Source organism: Rhipicephalus microplus, chromosome 4, assembly GCF_043290135.1.
Source record: "Rhipicephalus microplus isolate Deutch F79 chromosome 4, USDA_Rmic, whole genome shotgun sequence".
Classification (NCBI taxonomy): Eukaryota; Metazoa; Arthropoda; class Arachnida; order Ixodida; family Ixodidae; genus Rhipicephalus; species Rhipicephalus microplus.
In genome coordinates, this window is record NC_134703.1 from 57,772,507 (window position 1) to 57,788,289 (window position 15,783).

Genomic DNA, 15,783 nt, shown 5'->3' on the forward strand with positions numbered 1-15,783 from the left:
CTTAATCTACGTAAAAAATCACAGCACATCGATGGAGTGAATGATGATGAGTGGGGTGAAGCGTCCATCAGTGCATGCGCGCTTCCGTCCATCCAATCTTTCTTGCCTCCGTCCGTCCATGCGTCCATCAATGCGTCCGTCCGTTCATGCATCCGTCTGTGCATCCATCTGCGCGTCCGTCCATCCGTTCATCTGCTTGTCTGTTTGTCCGTACGTGCATACGTCTATGCGTCCATCCATCCGTTCGTCCATCTAGTGAACACTCCAAGTACCGCTATCTCGCTTCTTTTCATCATATATTCATCATATAGAAGTACTGTCATTCAGTGGACATTTCAAGGACTAAACATGAGGTGGAGACCTCCTCCTCCTCCTCCTACCACTATCACTACATACATACATACATACATACATACATACATACATACATACATACATACATACATACATACATACATACATACATACATACATACATACATACATACATACATACATACATACACACACACACACATACATACATACATACATACATACATACATACATACATACATACATACATACATACATACATACATACATACATACATACATACATACATACATACATACATACATACATACATACATACATACATACATACATACATACATAACAGACGCACGACCCACGGCTTAAGGAGCTTCGCCCCTGAGTCTTAGAGCGTGATTCAGATAGTGGACTTCACACTACAGAAACAGGTTTGGTTGCTAGGGTCAAGTCGAAGGCTCATTTCAAGTTCCGGCTCATTTCATGGTGTGATGGCATCACTTCTCAGCCAAACATAGGCATAATACATTAGATTTGAATGACGAACCTTTATTTCATAGCGCGTGTTAACGTTAGTCGAAAAAAGTGCTAACGCTTCGAACTAAAACGAGCTATTAATACTGTCTTATGCAGTTTCATGGCATGCGAGCCACGGCACTGAGGGAGAAGCTAATATTCTTTTTTTTTTCTTTGCTTGCCTCACTTGGGCTTCTTTCACGTGGGAGGAATGCGAGATAGAGACTGGCTGACCTGAAGCGTGGCCTCCGGGAACCCTTTCGATGCGTCGTCGTCTTCTCCCTCTCCGCCACCGGTGGCGACTGTCTCCTCCTCGCGCAGCACGAGCCGGCAGCGAGTCGACAGGAGACCGGGTGTCCAGCGCGCGTTCACGAACTGGTCAGGGTCGTTGAGCGCCAGGTGCTCGTTGACCACCTTGTCCTGCATCCAGGCGAACACGGCTGGTGCGGCGTCGCGTGAGGACGACGCGGCCTGATCGTAGAACCTGAATCAAATCGAAAGAAGAGCTCTTTTGCAAAGTTTACACTATACTATACAGTCAGAACTTGTTACCACTAATTCGCATCCGTGATAAATGTAACTTCTCTATACCCAAAAGCTTGTTATATACGTATATTGGTAGCACTGGCGTGTATATGCTTTGTACTCTCTCCTCCATCCGAACATAGGAAGGGGAGCGCCAAGGAAATCTAGCGCTAAGAAAATGCTTGCGCTAAGAAATTCAGGTCCAGGCTTGAAGTAAACAAGTAAAATTGTCCAAACGTCCGCTAGAGCCCAAGCATCGTTTACAGACTTTTGGATCGCAAGTTTCCACCTTCCTTCCGCGTCTTACCGTTTTTTTTGTTATAGAAAATATTATTCGTCATAGTTTCGTTATACCAGATTATTCACTATATTCGTTTTCGTTATATAGATTTGTGATGGTGTTATTCTTTAGCGTTACTTGTTCGGTCACTGTATTACAAGTAATGTTTCCGCGAGGACGAATTCATTCTGAGAAATAATGAATTTGACGCTCCACTTACAGATTGCCTACCTTGAGCACGCAAAACAATCGCGTCGAAATAAACTATGCTACATTCGGGAAGTTGCTTGTTTGTCTTTTAGCACGCTCCATAGTCAACGCTGGCTCATTTGCTACGTTCTAAACGTGCAAAATATCTAGTAATAGTACTCCACGACGAAAATTCACGATCAGTTTTATATTTGTGGCAAAATGAACATTTAAATTTCAGTAGCACCTATAATAATGGTGTAACTCTCAATGCACCATCGATATGTATAAACGAGTGCACGTCAGTGTATTACAGAAATGTTAGTCGCAATATAGAAACGACGCTGCAGTGTGCATCGCCGGATATATACTATAGCCAAGAGCATGAGCAGCCCTAATAGTGCGTATTCAACAGATAAATCATAGTTAACATTGTGTTTTATGATGAACTCATACATAGGCAATGCTTTCGCGTTGATGATACACCAGGCAAGTAGTTCCGGCATTGATTTGTACGGGACCCGTACGTTACTTCTCAGCATCATTTGAGCAACAGTAGATAGGAATTTAATACAGAAATGCCGGACTTTCTAATTAGTGCCTATAATGAAAATTCAGACAGTTTCCTGCGCATTTGCCTAGCTGGAAGGTGAAAAACATGTTCAAAAGCGTACTAATTGTCTGGTTGGTTGATCACGGTAAAATCAGCGCAAAAACACGGGGCCACAAGAAGAAGAAAGACAGAGGACTAGCGCTGAACGAATGTTTTCCTTACTCAACTGTACCCTTTGAGGTCAGTGATCGGGTACTGCTGCACAAGTTCTGTCGCACTTGATATGGACGCGTTTTGTCGCTAAATTATGCGCCATTTGTAAAAAAAAAAACGTTAGTAAACTTCTTTAACATACGTAAGCTTTGATCCTTTTAGTTTCAGAACCAAAATGGTCCCAAGGTGAAGAAAAAAAAAGAAGGTTTTGGAGCGCAAGGATTTTAAGGAATTATGCCCACACCTCTGTGGGCTGGCTTCCTTTGTTCGCTGATCACACTTCATTAGATTCACTCACTTGGCGATGTATGCCTGACGCGTGGTGGCATTGTTCAGCCATTCTGGTGCAGGCCCCACCCAGGGCAGCGCATCCGCCCGGTCTGCCAATCTGGCCGAGATTAAATCGCTGCCGGTATCAAGTGCATCGGCGCGCACTAGGCTGGTCATCTGACTGTGCAGGAAGGTCAGCAGAGACTGGACATCCAGGCCGGTTACCAGTGACGACCGGGTGGCCAAAGCATGGAGAGCCAGTAAGGGCTCGTACTTCGCTGCGTGTGAAATGGCTTACGTGGTTGGTCGGACCTCCACCATCCAGGCTTAACTCGAATGAACAAAAATTGGACAATGAAAGCAGAACGGCATGACTCGAAATTTATTATTCAGAAGTCAAGAGCAATGTCCAACAGTCTTCGTGCGTCTAGTTAGGGCAGCTATAGTGACCGTAGATCCGAACCACGAAACTCGAGTGACCAGAATAGTAAGGTGCGGATATATAGCGCATTTGGCAAGCATTCTGTGGTCTATAGTGAATGGTAGTACACCCGTATCCCCCAAGAGACAATATAACAGCTCCGTATTTTTTTTTGTGTGTGTGTGTGTGTCTCTGTCGTACGTAGAACTGTGTAGCGATAAAAAAAGAGTGGCCAATGGACTGCACATAGAACATGCAATGAAAGGGTACAACTTAATTTGAGCACGACATAGCCGTGGAAAGAAAAAAATGATGCTTGTAAACCTGCGGAACAAGAAGAGAGCGTACGGTATCGGAAAACAAGTGAGTACAAAGGATATGATAGTCGGAACTAAGAAATGAGCGTTGGAAGGGCCTGTAGCACGAAGGCGACATAACCGCTAATGATGATAACTTCTAGAGACTAACTTATGCTAACACAGGCTGTAAGTAGCAAACATTGAAAGATGTAAACGAACCTTAAGTTGAGACTTTCAGGGCCCGGTACGAAAAAATTTCTCGCACCACTCAAAGAGAGACGAGGAGGTACTTGTTCACACGAGCTCTTATTGGGAATAGTTTGAACTTTACAATGCACGTGGTTCCATTGCTTAGATGCTTGTTGAAACAAGCGGAAAAGAAACTAAGCATTTTTGTCATATTCGACAGAACACATCGGAGTGCACGTGAAACACTGTAATATCTGTGCATGCGCCAAGCCCGTATAAACTGTCGATTTCACTTCCTAAAACACAAAATGTATATCGTTCTCAGTGTATATCCTTTCAACTATATCTGGGTACCATAGTGAAGAAGTATCTTATTGCCAGTTCTTTCATTTTCCAACATCGTAGCCTAATATTTGTTAAGTTCACTGGTAGCAAATGGTGTGAATATTGTGTGCTTCCTTGAAAAAAAATTTTGCAAAAAAGCACGTCTATTGGTCTCTTTTTCACAGTCCCTGGAGTATGAAGAAGGGACTGTGACAAAGGGACACGACAAAGGTCATGTGAAAGGAAAACAAGGAAGACCCGCCTCCCGCTCCTGGATATAGCCAGGGTTTTGTATCGCAGTATAAAGGAGCTCTTCGAGGCTTGCGCAATAAAGAAGGTACATGAATGCGTAGGCGATCTGTCGGTGGTGCTTGCTGACTGTGGTATGTAATATGTAGGAGCTAGGTTGTCATTGAAGTATTCACGTGACTATCTTTGGCCAATGGGCTCATGTCCTTTCATGCCTGCTGCATATATGTCATCTTTCGCTCCATAAGCAAGGGTGATCTCCCAATCCCCCACTTTGTTCTTCTCTACCACGACTCCCCGAAACCCGGGCCCTACGTCTTAAGAAAATATACGGGCGCGCACCTATCAGTCGGACGCAGTGCTCGGCGGGGGTACCAGCCGGTGCAGCGTCATCGACATCGACGAGCCGGCCAAGGAGGTGTTTCTCCGGGCCATCAGGCAGCAAGCGAGACGCCAGAAGAGCTGTGCGCAGACCCAGGTAGTTGAGTATCTCGTGCTCCTTCAGTTGCTGAAAATGGACGCAAAATGATAAGGTCAGTAACCTATAATATGCTATACTATTTCATACGGTATTTTTCACCAACATTTAAAAAGATGCAGTCAGAACACACATGGTTCTTGGCAGTAAGCGTGACAATAAAAATGTGCAAAGGGTTTCTGTGCCTCTAGCTTCAGTTATACGACAAAGAATGCTTGTGTTCTTATAGAGATAAAAGAGAGTTTTAGTACTGCGGAATGGTGCTACGTACGCATCACGCAAGCGCCTTGCGTTACGGGGCGTCGTTTGCCACTAATCGGCTTTTAGTACGCCGTAGTAACCGCATACGTAACGAGCGTGAAGCGTGTTGCGCCATCTGGTAGATCAAAATAGAAGCACGTGTTGTTGACAGCCAATGTGAGCCAATCCAAGTGTTATAGCCATATTATGGCCATATTTTAAGCCACAGAGCAGGTCGGTTCTTGCCTTCGATGCCGCCATTTTGCAAAACGAAGTCTCGCGCTGTCGCGAACTTGTTCGAGAGTGGCGCCATCACCTCATACGTACGCACGCACGCATCTCATGCGTGCGTACGTAGCAGCTGCGTACGTAATGCGATACGTGCGCGTTGCGGTCTGCGCATGCGCACTACGCAGAACGTGGCGTCCTTACGCACGCAACGCCGCCACGTACGCAGCGTACGCAGTACTAAAACTCTCTAAATAACCGCCTTTTAAAAAAAAGTCATCCGTTTTCACTTACGCGATCTTAACCGCTATATATGCAGATGTTTTATTGGTACCACCACTGCAATTTGGATTTGCGTGTCCTAAACTCAATGAACGCTACCTACGTAATTGTGGGAATGAAATAAATCTGCGCGGGGGACGGAACACAAGCAGGAGTAGACCGTACGGGCGCAGAATGGTGGTAATAAATAATCATGAGCACATAAATATTTGTGAGAAAAAATAAAACACTTCCAGGTTGAAGATATACATCAACTTTCGGGTAATTTAAATTGACTTTCGTATGCTGACTCGTCACGGCTCTCGGATCAGCAGCTGAGCACCGTAACCACAGCGCCACCAACGCGGAGCCGATGCACGGAAGTATTGCACTGACAGCGGCGTTTCGTTTTAGCGCACCTTGAGTAAGTCCGGCAAGGCATCGATGTAGTTGGGTGCACGAACGACGACGTCGCTGATGGCTTCGCGAGGTTCGAACGCTTCTTCGATCACCGTGCGCAGGTTCCAGGAGGCCCAGGCGGCCTGCGGTTTCTTAGCGCTACGCTGTCGGTCAGCTTCCGGATCCACCTCTGTATGCAGCGAGAGGTAACCACAGCTTGTCACCGAGAAGTGGTGCGACAGACAGTTTTGGACCGACAAAGCTCCATCTCAATCTGACATCCATTATGTACAGTGTGTCAAGAAAGGCGTCGTACAATAATAAAGAAGCAATATTCCCTTGCCGACTTTGCCATTTCATTTCCTGGAGCGGCAGGCACGTCAAGAAGGATGGGAAATAAATATTCCTTTAAAATTACGGATTCACGTTTCTAGCCATCTTAAGATGTCTTCCACTGCAGCATAGGTCGTCAAAGCTGGTAGAGCTCACTCAGACTCACTTATGAAACATATCTTGAGCTTTGGATGCACTCGGACTCAGAAACACGAAAATTGTCCCGAGCCGGACTAACTCGGACTCACACTCACGAAAACTTTCTGGAACATGACTCACTTGGACTCCAACTCACGAAAACATTACCCAACCAGACTCACTCAGACTCATACTGACGGCTCCATCTGAGTCTGAGTGAGTCCGAGCCGAGTGAGTCGACTCACGAGTCCGTCAGCCTAGAATTAGCTTCTTTGATCATAGTGTCAACGCTCTTGATTAATTAACGCTAATATCTCACGTAATCGTATACCTTCCTAGTGACGTTTGACATAGTATTTCGATAACCAAGTTTTGAGAACTCCCAAACTTGTAAGGTCACTTTTCTTGGAAGAGGTGATAATAATAACGTAAAATATAATAATCATGCGATTCCCAGAAAAAAATGGTGGGGGAGGTCAAGGCACCCCCTAAGTAAGTCACGCCTCTGATTAATAAATACTGAAACGATGTATGAGCTACACTGCTTGGGAATACCTATAAGTAGACGTGAGTATAAACACGAACCCAGGTAAGGCTGATAGTGATGCCGAAAATTACTAAGTGGAATTCACTCAGGCTCACTCGAAAAATATATTTTTACTCGTACTCACACTCACGAGAATTTCCTTCAGCAGGACGCACTCAGACTCAGGTTCACGGCTCGATCTGAGTCTCACTGAGTCCGAGTGAGTCGACTCGCAAATGAGTTCGCCGACATATGCACTACAGAAAAAATTAGTTAAAGTTCAGTTAGCAAATATTCAGTTTTTTTTATTTCAGGACTATAAGGTGCATGTCCAACTATTTATAAACGAGGAATAAAAATATCAGCAGGTAATGTTCATTTTTTTGCACGAATCAGAAAAATTAGCTGGAATACATCAACACAGCTGTCATTTAATACGACCATGGAACAGAAAGTGAGCTTTACCACAAGTCATTTAATATTTCGCGTGAAGCTTGCAAAGACAGTTCTGGTCGATACAAAAACAAACAAAAACATTTAGCCCAATTCCTGAATGTTAACTGCGCGGTACCAAGGAAATACTGTGATCTTTTAATGATCTCGTTTGAGCACGCTTTGAAAAGAAAGCGGATCACACGTTGAACACTTTTTATTGTGCAGTGTTACACCTATAATGAGTCAAAAGACGCACGCTGCTTAGGATTTTGTGCCTCCCGAAGACCCACCCAGAAAACGCCTATTCAGAACCAAAATTAAGGAAGAAAACTGTGTTTTCTGGCATGTTCGCTATGGGAAACGCTACACTCAGGAAAGCAGGAAGATGACGGTGGAAGCTTGAGATAAGATATTTATAAACAGGCGCTTGTGCTGAGCCTACGTTCTGACAAGTTTACTTTTTTACAATAAGAAAGGCATGTCCACACTCGTCGAAACGTCACCTCCAGCGCCCCCCCCCCCCCACCGTGCTTACGATTTTTTCATCTTACTTAAGAGACACACCTGCTCAAGAACCTCTGAAATGAACCATGTGTCGGCGAAACGTTGTCTATTGAGCAGCTGCTTCAACTATTGACGGGCAACACCGCCATTTGCTCTTAAATCACGATAGGGTACCGCAGGGGCTCGTACCGGGTAGGCGTATTGTCTTGTTCCAGGGCGGAATCTCGTCGCCGCTTCGAGCAGAGTCTAACAGCTTCTCGACTCGGTTCACGTCGACCGGAGGTGGTAGCTGTCCCCCGGCCGACACGAAGGCCGCGGCCGTCGCCTTCGCCACGTCGTCGGACGTCACAGCGGGGCCGTCCAGCAGCAGCCGGGGCTCGCTCAGAAACACGAGCCCATCGGCACCCACTCCCATGCGCAGGAGCACAGGCTCGTTCGTGAAGTAGTACGCATTGCCCAGAACCTGCGCATTGGCAGGTGCGCCTAGAGTTACTCTATATGCTACCTTTAGGTAGCATATAGAGTGTTACCTAAAGTGCTACCTAAAGTGCTACCTAAAGTGCTACCTAAAGGTAGCATATACAGTAACTCTAGGTGCGCCTAGTCACCATACACCTGGCGAAGAATCGTTATATGTTTCCACACTCTCTTATCTTCTGTCTATTCGTAGATCAACGTTACTGAAAGCTAAACACATGCACTAAGAGTGCTACGATAGGCTACACGGGTTGAGACAGAGTTTTCTCTAAATAATATCTAGGATTTTACGTGCTAGGACCACTATATGATTATGAGAGACGCCGTAGTGGAGCGCTTCAGAGATTTTAACCATCTGGTGTTCTTAAACGTGCACTAAAACGTCGCTCAGTACACGGGCCTGCACCATTTTGTTCTATCAGAATGCGACCGCCGCTGCCGGGATCGAACCCGTGACCTTTATGTCAGTAGCCACCGAGGTGGATGGTTTTCTATAAGTAGACCGGAGGAAACACCTGCACTAGTGTTTATGGGAACGGCAATGTATGGCACTTCAGCCAACACGATAATGATGGGTAGTACACGGATATGCCTAAACTCTGTTCTTTCGCATCTGTTTGGCTCCATGAGGCCTGCATCCGCTTTGCCGCAAGACGAAGTCAAGCAAGGTCTTAGCAGTCACAACTCATCACCTTAACCTCTTTAGGTTCACTAATTCAAAAGTGGTCGCGAAGTTCGCAACGATCCCCCTCTTTTATCCGAAACCAACGCCAAAACGCAAGAACAAGAGACTAGGCAATCCGGGTGCTACCAATAATTCCCGTGATGTGTGAACGATTGCAGCGCCGGAGTTCCTTTTGGTTAAGACTGGGAAACCCTATGAATTGAGATATTTGCCTCCACGAATTAGGCGAGGCAACCTGTAAGCGTTTGGGGCAGAGAATACTGCCAAGGGTGGGAAGCCGTGAATGCAGTATAAACGCAGCATACGCAGGCTTTACCTCTACATTGCTCTACATTGGTGGTCAACTATATTGCCACGCACACTTGATTCTTTAGGTTATATTCGGCTTTCTCGCTCAAAATAAATAAATAAATAAATAAATAAATATATAAATAAATAAATAAATAAATAAAAGGTTAGCATCGTTCTCGCCACACGTAAAAAAGCTGGTCCACGTCGCTATTCTTACCCTGATCATGCGCATACGGCAGATGGTCCCGTAATGTGAAACGTCGCGATCCAGGAAAACAGCGACAAAATATTGAGCTCGAACAAAGTATCCCTATTGAAGTGGCATAAAGAACATCAATAATAATTGTTGAAGTTTTTGTCCCAGAACATCGATATAATTATAGGAGACACGGTAGAAGAAGGCTCCAAACATTTCGGCCACCTGGGGTTCTCTAACGTGCACCAAAATTTAGGCACATGAGCCTCTAGCATTCTGCCCAAGTGAAGAATGTGGCCGCCGCGGTCAACGTAAGCAACATTGGAGAAGTACCGCACATAGGAGTGCTTCGGTACCAGCTCTTCAGAGAGATTGCGTCCGCACCTTGGACACATCCTCGGCGTTGGCTGTGTCCCGACGAGGCTGCGGCCATGGAGCGACGCCGGCGCTGTCGAGCAGCTTGGAGCGAAGCTCGGCCCCGTCTTCAGGTTTAGGCTTGAGGCATTTGCGGTAAAGACGCTTTAGTGCACCTGGCAGGCCCCGGGACCGGCTTCCTGTCTTGCGCGCCAAGATCTTGTGCAGGGCGCGAGACAGTGCGGCCTGGTGCGCGTGGTCCACTGTGTGTCGATAGCTCCGAGTGTACGAAGTCTCCAGCCTGAGGATATCAATCAATCAATCAATCAATCAATCAATCAATACTTCACATTACACAATATAAGTACAGTGGACAATAGTATGGAAAGAAACGTCAACGTGTGACGTCTATGTTCTCTGCTGTCGGGCCCTTATCTTCAAGGGCTTGTAGTATGGTGATCATAAAAGGCCATAGGGTCATTGATGACAAAATTAAGAAGCATCTAGCGTATTTTTATTGCCAACAAGATCAAATCATGAGTAAAATAACGTGCAAAGCAGTGCGCGTTTTTTTGTCCCCCTGTACATATACCTACATGGCGCAACCGCATAACAAGCCTTCCTCTCGACTTCGAGCTTCGGTTAAACTGAATGCCTACCACGTGAGGTTCACTAAGAGTTGGTAGTTACATTTTTCTTTTTTTTTCGTCTGGGGAGAGTATATCAGACAGTTAACACGCTACTACAAATGCACCTTTCAACAATTTTTTCTTGCAGTTAATCGCTAAACGCATAGTGACTTGTCACGTCGTATTGTGCACAAAAAATTACAAGTGTACCCATGCTTGGGAAAACTTATCTTTCTCCCATCAAAAATGATGAAATGGAGGAAGAGTATACATTTAATCACCGCAAAGTACAGTGAATGAACATGTACAGTATCCATTTTTATGAAAGGGCACAAGTGAGCGTATGGCCTGCACTCTGGCGAAGCTGCCTACAGCACCATCAGCCAACGAATAAAGAAAGCGTGTCCACTTACGGGCGGCATTACCCGTTGTGAGACCGGAGCGGGAGCACAATCTAACAGCGCTTGCCCAACAGTCATGAATCGTTTTGTTTGCTAGCGGACGACGCGAAAGGCAGATACGCTTTCTTTATGTGTCGGCTGCTGTAGGACGCTGCGGCAGAGCGCAGGCAGGTCACTCGCGTGTTCCCGTTCATAAAGAAGGGTAGTGTACATGTACATTCACTACACTGTCTGATGGTGATGTTTGTGGACCCAAGAAACTTCAGATTGCACGAATCGAAGTTTTTTGGGCTCAGGCACGCTGCTGCCCCAGCGTTCAAATTACTGCGTGTACCACACGAGGAAAAAAAAAGATTCACTGCAAAGGCGAAGCAATGAATGTAATAGCAACAAATTGACATATTATACAATGTAAAGCTGGAAGCTTTAGAGATGCTCCATTTGCACTTTCTCTCTGCGTTGAGAACGCAGCACTTGCCTGTCGAGATTGCAGAAGCCAGTGATTATGACCTCTTTGCCTTCCCCATATCTCACTGTACTTTCATGCTTGTTGAAGGGACACGAAAGTGCAGAACGATTTTTTCGCATATTCATCATCATCATCATAATCAGCCTGACTATGCCCACTGCAGGGCAAAGGCCTCTCCCATCTGCCAATTAACCCGGTCTTGTGCTTTTTGCTGCCACGTTATACTTGCGAACATTTTAAACTTATCGACCTACCTAACTTTCTGTCCCTCCTGCATTGGTTTGCACCGCCACGGTGGTATAGTGGCTAAGGCACTCGGCTGCTGACCCGCAGGTCACGGGATCAAATCCCGGCTGCGGCGGCTGCATTTCCGATGGAGGCGGAAATGTTGTAGGCCCGGTGCTCAGATTTGGGCGCACGTTAAAGAACCTCAGGTGGTCGAAATTTCTGGAGCCCTCCACTACGGCGTCTCTCATAATCATATGGTGGTTTTGGGACGTTAAACCCCACATATCAATCAATCAATCCTTCATGGGTTTGCCTTGTCTGGAAATCCAGTCAGTTACCCTTAATGACCAGTGGTTATCAGACCTACGTTCTACGTGTCCGGCCCATGTCCATTTCTTCTTGATTTCAACTATGATATCCTTAACCCCGGTTTGTTCCCTGACCCATTCTGCCCTCATTTTGTCTCTAAGGTTACACCTATCATTTTCCTCTCCATCACTCGCTGCGTCATTCTCAAAGTTAAGCTGAACCTTCTTAGTAAGCCTCCAGGTTTCTGCTCCGTAGGTAAGTACCGGCAAGATGCAGCTGTCATATACGTTCTTCTTGAGGGTTAGTGGCTGATTACCATTCATGATTTCAGAATGCTTCCCAAATATGATCCCCCACATCCTTATTCTTCTAGTTATTTCACTCTCATGGTTCGGCTCCGCGGTTACTAACTGTCCTAAATAGACATATTCCTTTACAACTTCCAGTGTCTCTCCGCCTATCGTAAAGCGCTGTTTTCTTCTGAGAGTGTTTCACATTACTTAAACTTTGTGCTAATAATCTCAGACCTACTTTTCTGATTACCGTGTACAGTTCAGTAATCATGAGCTGCAATTTGTCTCCTGAGTTATTAGTAAAGTACACTGTCGTTCTTTAGTAAAGAGAACACGCGAACGCCTGGCCTGCGCTCTGCGGCGGCTGCCTACAGCACCATCAACCGACAAGTGAAGAAATCACGTTCCAGATTTGGGTGCACGTTAAAGAACCCCAGGTGGTCAAAATTTCCGAAGCCCTCCACTACGGCCTCTCTCATAATCATACGGTGGTTTCGGAACGTCAAACTTCACATATCGAGAAAGCACGTTCGCTTTTCGCGTCATCTATGGCCAAGAAATGTAACGAGTTATGGCCGGTAGACAAGCGCTGCTAAATTAAGTTCCTTAATCGCTCGCGCAGCGAGCGATATCGGGCAAGTACTGCAGCTTGCGCCGTGGTCGCGGACAACGTTTTATACGTTGGCAGTAGACTACGCCCTGCAAGGGTGGGCAGAGAGAGAGAGTGCAATATAGCAGCGCGTGTTTACCAGCCATCACTCGTTATCATTTTTTCCGCAACAGATGACGCTGAAAGCGAACGTGTTTCCTTTTGCTGTCGGTTGATGGTGCTGCAGGCAGCCGTCGCAGAGCGCAAGCCAAGTGTTCTCGTGTTCCCTTTCATAAAGGATGACAGTGTACAATTTCACAATCCCTAAATCACCACTCTTACCGCGACATGACACTTAGTAAGCGAGAAAACTCGCGAAAAAATGTGGGCGGCGATGCCACCTTGAGATTCTCGCACCGAAAACCTTAAATAAGAAATTTTGAAGGCGTATACTGGGTTCTACGTATCTTTTAATCGATAAATATTAAGTACATTGTAATCTGTCGGTGTCATGGGCTTGGCATACGAAGATTCAGAAAGTTTCATCGAGATAAATACCATGAAAATACCAAAAATATATTCTGCTTTTCTTACGTCCTGCGCAGAGATTTTGGCACGAAATTTAAAAATGAAACTTCAACCTTGACTTTCTCCACTACTAATAAACTGATGATAGTGAAAGTTATGGCATTACAGTTTTCAGAGTACATTTTGTTCATTATAAACCAACTTATACACCAACAAACATCCTAAAGGTGGGCGAGGTGTTTGTTCTCTGCTTGAATATTTCACGGTAGTTCTAACACACAGGGTATGTTATCGCATGCACCCTCCGAATAACAGAGATGAACCGGCTCGTTTGATCTCTTTTTTAGCAGCGTTCATCGGCCCCGCTCGGGCGCGTTTACTCGTGGGCAGAACATATACGATGCATGGGTGGACGTTATCAATTTGGTTTTTAAACGGAACCTAGCGACTATGTGAACGCCGACGGCAAGAACTCGTCGAGAGTGTCCATAGAATTGTTGTCGCCATTAAAGTGGTTCACACATACCTGCCGGCACCCCCTTTGATCCAGTTGTTGCAGACGTGACCGAACAGATCGACGCACGGGTCGGTGGTCGTGTCCAGGCTGACGTTATCGGCGGCCGCAACACATGCCTCGGTACGGCAGGTGGCGCCGCGCTCTTTCTGGTGGCGGGGCCTCGAAGCGCCGTAGTTGGCCAGCACCGTCACCTCCGTGGTGTCAGTGGGGCTGCCGCGAGAGCTGCCCCATTCACCTGTCAGTTTGCTGAGCACTACGAGGCTGGCCAGCAGCAGCGCCACCACGACGACCATCGTGCCAACTATGCTGAGGCAGGCGACCCAGCGACCACGCTCAACGTCGACACCGGAAGGGATGTCATCCCCATTACGATCTACGCCGGTGGTCTGCATGCGGGCATAATTGCGGCATCAAAACTTGCTGCCAAATGGGTTGGTTGTAATCCACATAAGGCATGTTTTGACGCAGAGAAGAGAATGAAGAGCTCATAAGAAGGGCAAAACAGAGTGTACAGGGCAAATGCTAAGCTTAGCGCTTGCCCTGTGCTTTGTCTGCTAATATATTTTTATTTTTTATGTCTTTTGTTTTCGGGGTAAAACCACAGGCGTACTCGGGGGAAGGGGGGCTAGATTCATTGCATCGGCCCCCGTCCTCATTAGATCAACGTATGGGGCAGGCTTCACGCCCCCCCCCCCCTCTTATGTGACTAGGAGAGGGGTGCCGCCCCCTGCCCTCACCTCCATCCCTCCGCACAGCTATGGCTAAAACCTCCTCATGCGGATAACAATGAAACTGTTCAGGTTCTACGACACAAAAGTGCGACATAACATGAGACGCCATAGTGGAAGTCTGCGGAAGTTTAGAAGTAATTTTGTACTGCAAATAAATTATCGCGTTTTCACACTTCAAATCCCCGATATGATTACGAGGCACCACGCAATAGAGAGACACTCCAGATTACTTTGAGCACGTGTGCTTCCTTTAACCATAGCAAAGGAGGGAGGAGGGCTGGGGGACTTAACCCCTTCCCTTTCCCTCGAAAGTTTTCAATTTTGTATGTGTTGCTAGGACCGGGGTCGAGCGGGTCTCGTCGTAGGTAGCTGGCCACTGCAAACGCCCCCGTTTAGCCCATTTTGCAGCGAGGAAGGCACTTTTGTAGCCGAGACGTGAGGCGAAGAGTGATCGTGCTTATTCAATTAAAAAAAAAAAAGCTTGAGTGATCCCTCTGTCATAAGAATCGGTAGAATACATAAGTGAAACTTGCCTTCACAGAAGTAACTGATCGTTTATTGTGCAATGTTTTGCCGCAAGTGCGACTGAACAAAATGTAATGTCACGCAAAGAACGCCAAGCACCTTCAAACAGCGCTTTGCTCGATCAGACAGGACGCACGGAAAGAACATACACAGGATGAGCGTGGACTAACAGCTGTCACAGCTCGACACTTAAAGCACGCTGCTCAAACACAAAGGAGGACACACGAAAAAAAAAAGGCACAATATAGATAGGAGGAAAGTGAACTAGAACTGCTACAATTATAACTTTTTTACGCGTGAGCCGCGCGCTATTTTCGGAAAAGCGTGCGTTACAGGGAGCCAAGTGATCTTCATACTCTTTCTAACTTGCGGTGAAGGCACAACACGTTCAAACCACTTCCATCGCGAAATCAGCGCACTAGCATCGCAACGTGCGGGCCGACGATTTTTAAAGCGCACCCTTCGAGCGAGTCACGCAATCTCGCTAGAGATTACGAAAGCACGCTTATGCCGACGAGCTACGACTACCAGTGACCACAAATGCTGTATATAAATAGCTCACTCTTAGTACGCTGAAGAACGTGACCTTTGTGGCTGAGTCGCTTCGCGCAGCTCCTTCCGAAGCAAGCGGTCAAATGTTTGACTCGCTTCGACGAAATTTGTTTCTTCTAGTGTTT

General features: G+C 46.3%; 1 protein-coding gene across 2 annotated transcripts in view; it reads right to left on the reverse strand.

The window, feature by feature from the left end:
* LOC142813920 (uncharacterized) overlaps positions 1–15,783 on the reverse strand; it is a 66,024-nt gene that overhangs the window by 10,297 nt on the left and 39,944 nt on the right. For both annotated transcript variants that reach the window (XM_075891875.1, XM_075891874.1), the window contains exons 2-8: positions 13,860–14,236; positions 9,918–10,188; positions 8,074–8,347; positions 5,969–6,138; positions 4,685–4,850; positions 2,889–3,138; positions 1,065–1,314 (exon numbers count right to left, since the gene is read on the reverse strand). In XM_075891875.1, the coding sequence (XP_075747990.1) occupies positions 1,065–1,314; positions 2,889–3,138; positions 4,685–4,850; positions 5,969–6,138; positions 8,074–8,347; positions 9,918–10,188; positions 13,860–14,236 (1,758 nt within the window). The remainder of the gene's footprint in view (positions 1–1,064; positions 1,315–2,888; positions 3,139–4,684; positions 4,851–5,968; positions 6,139–8,073; positions 8,348–9,917; positions 10,189–13,859; positions 14,237–15,783) is intronic.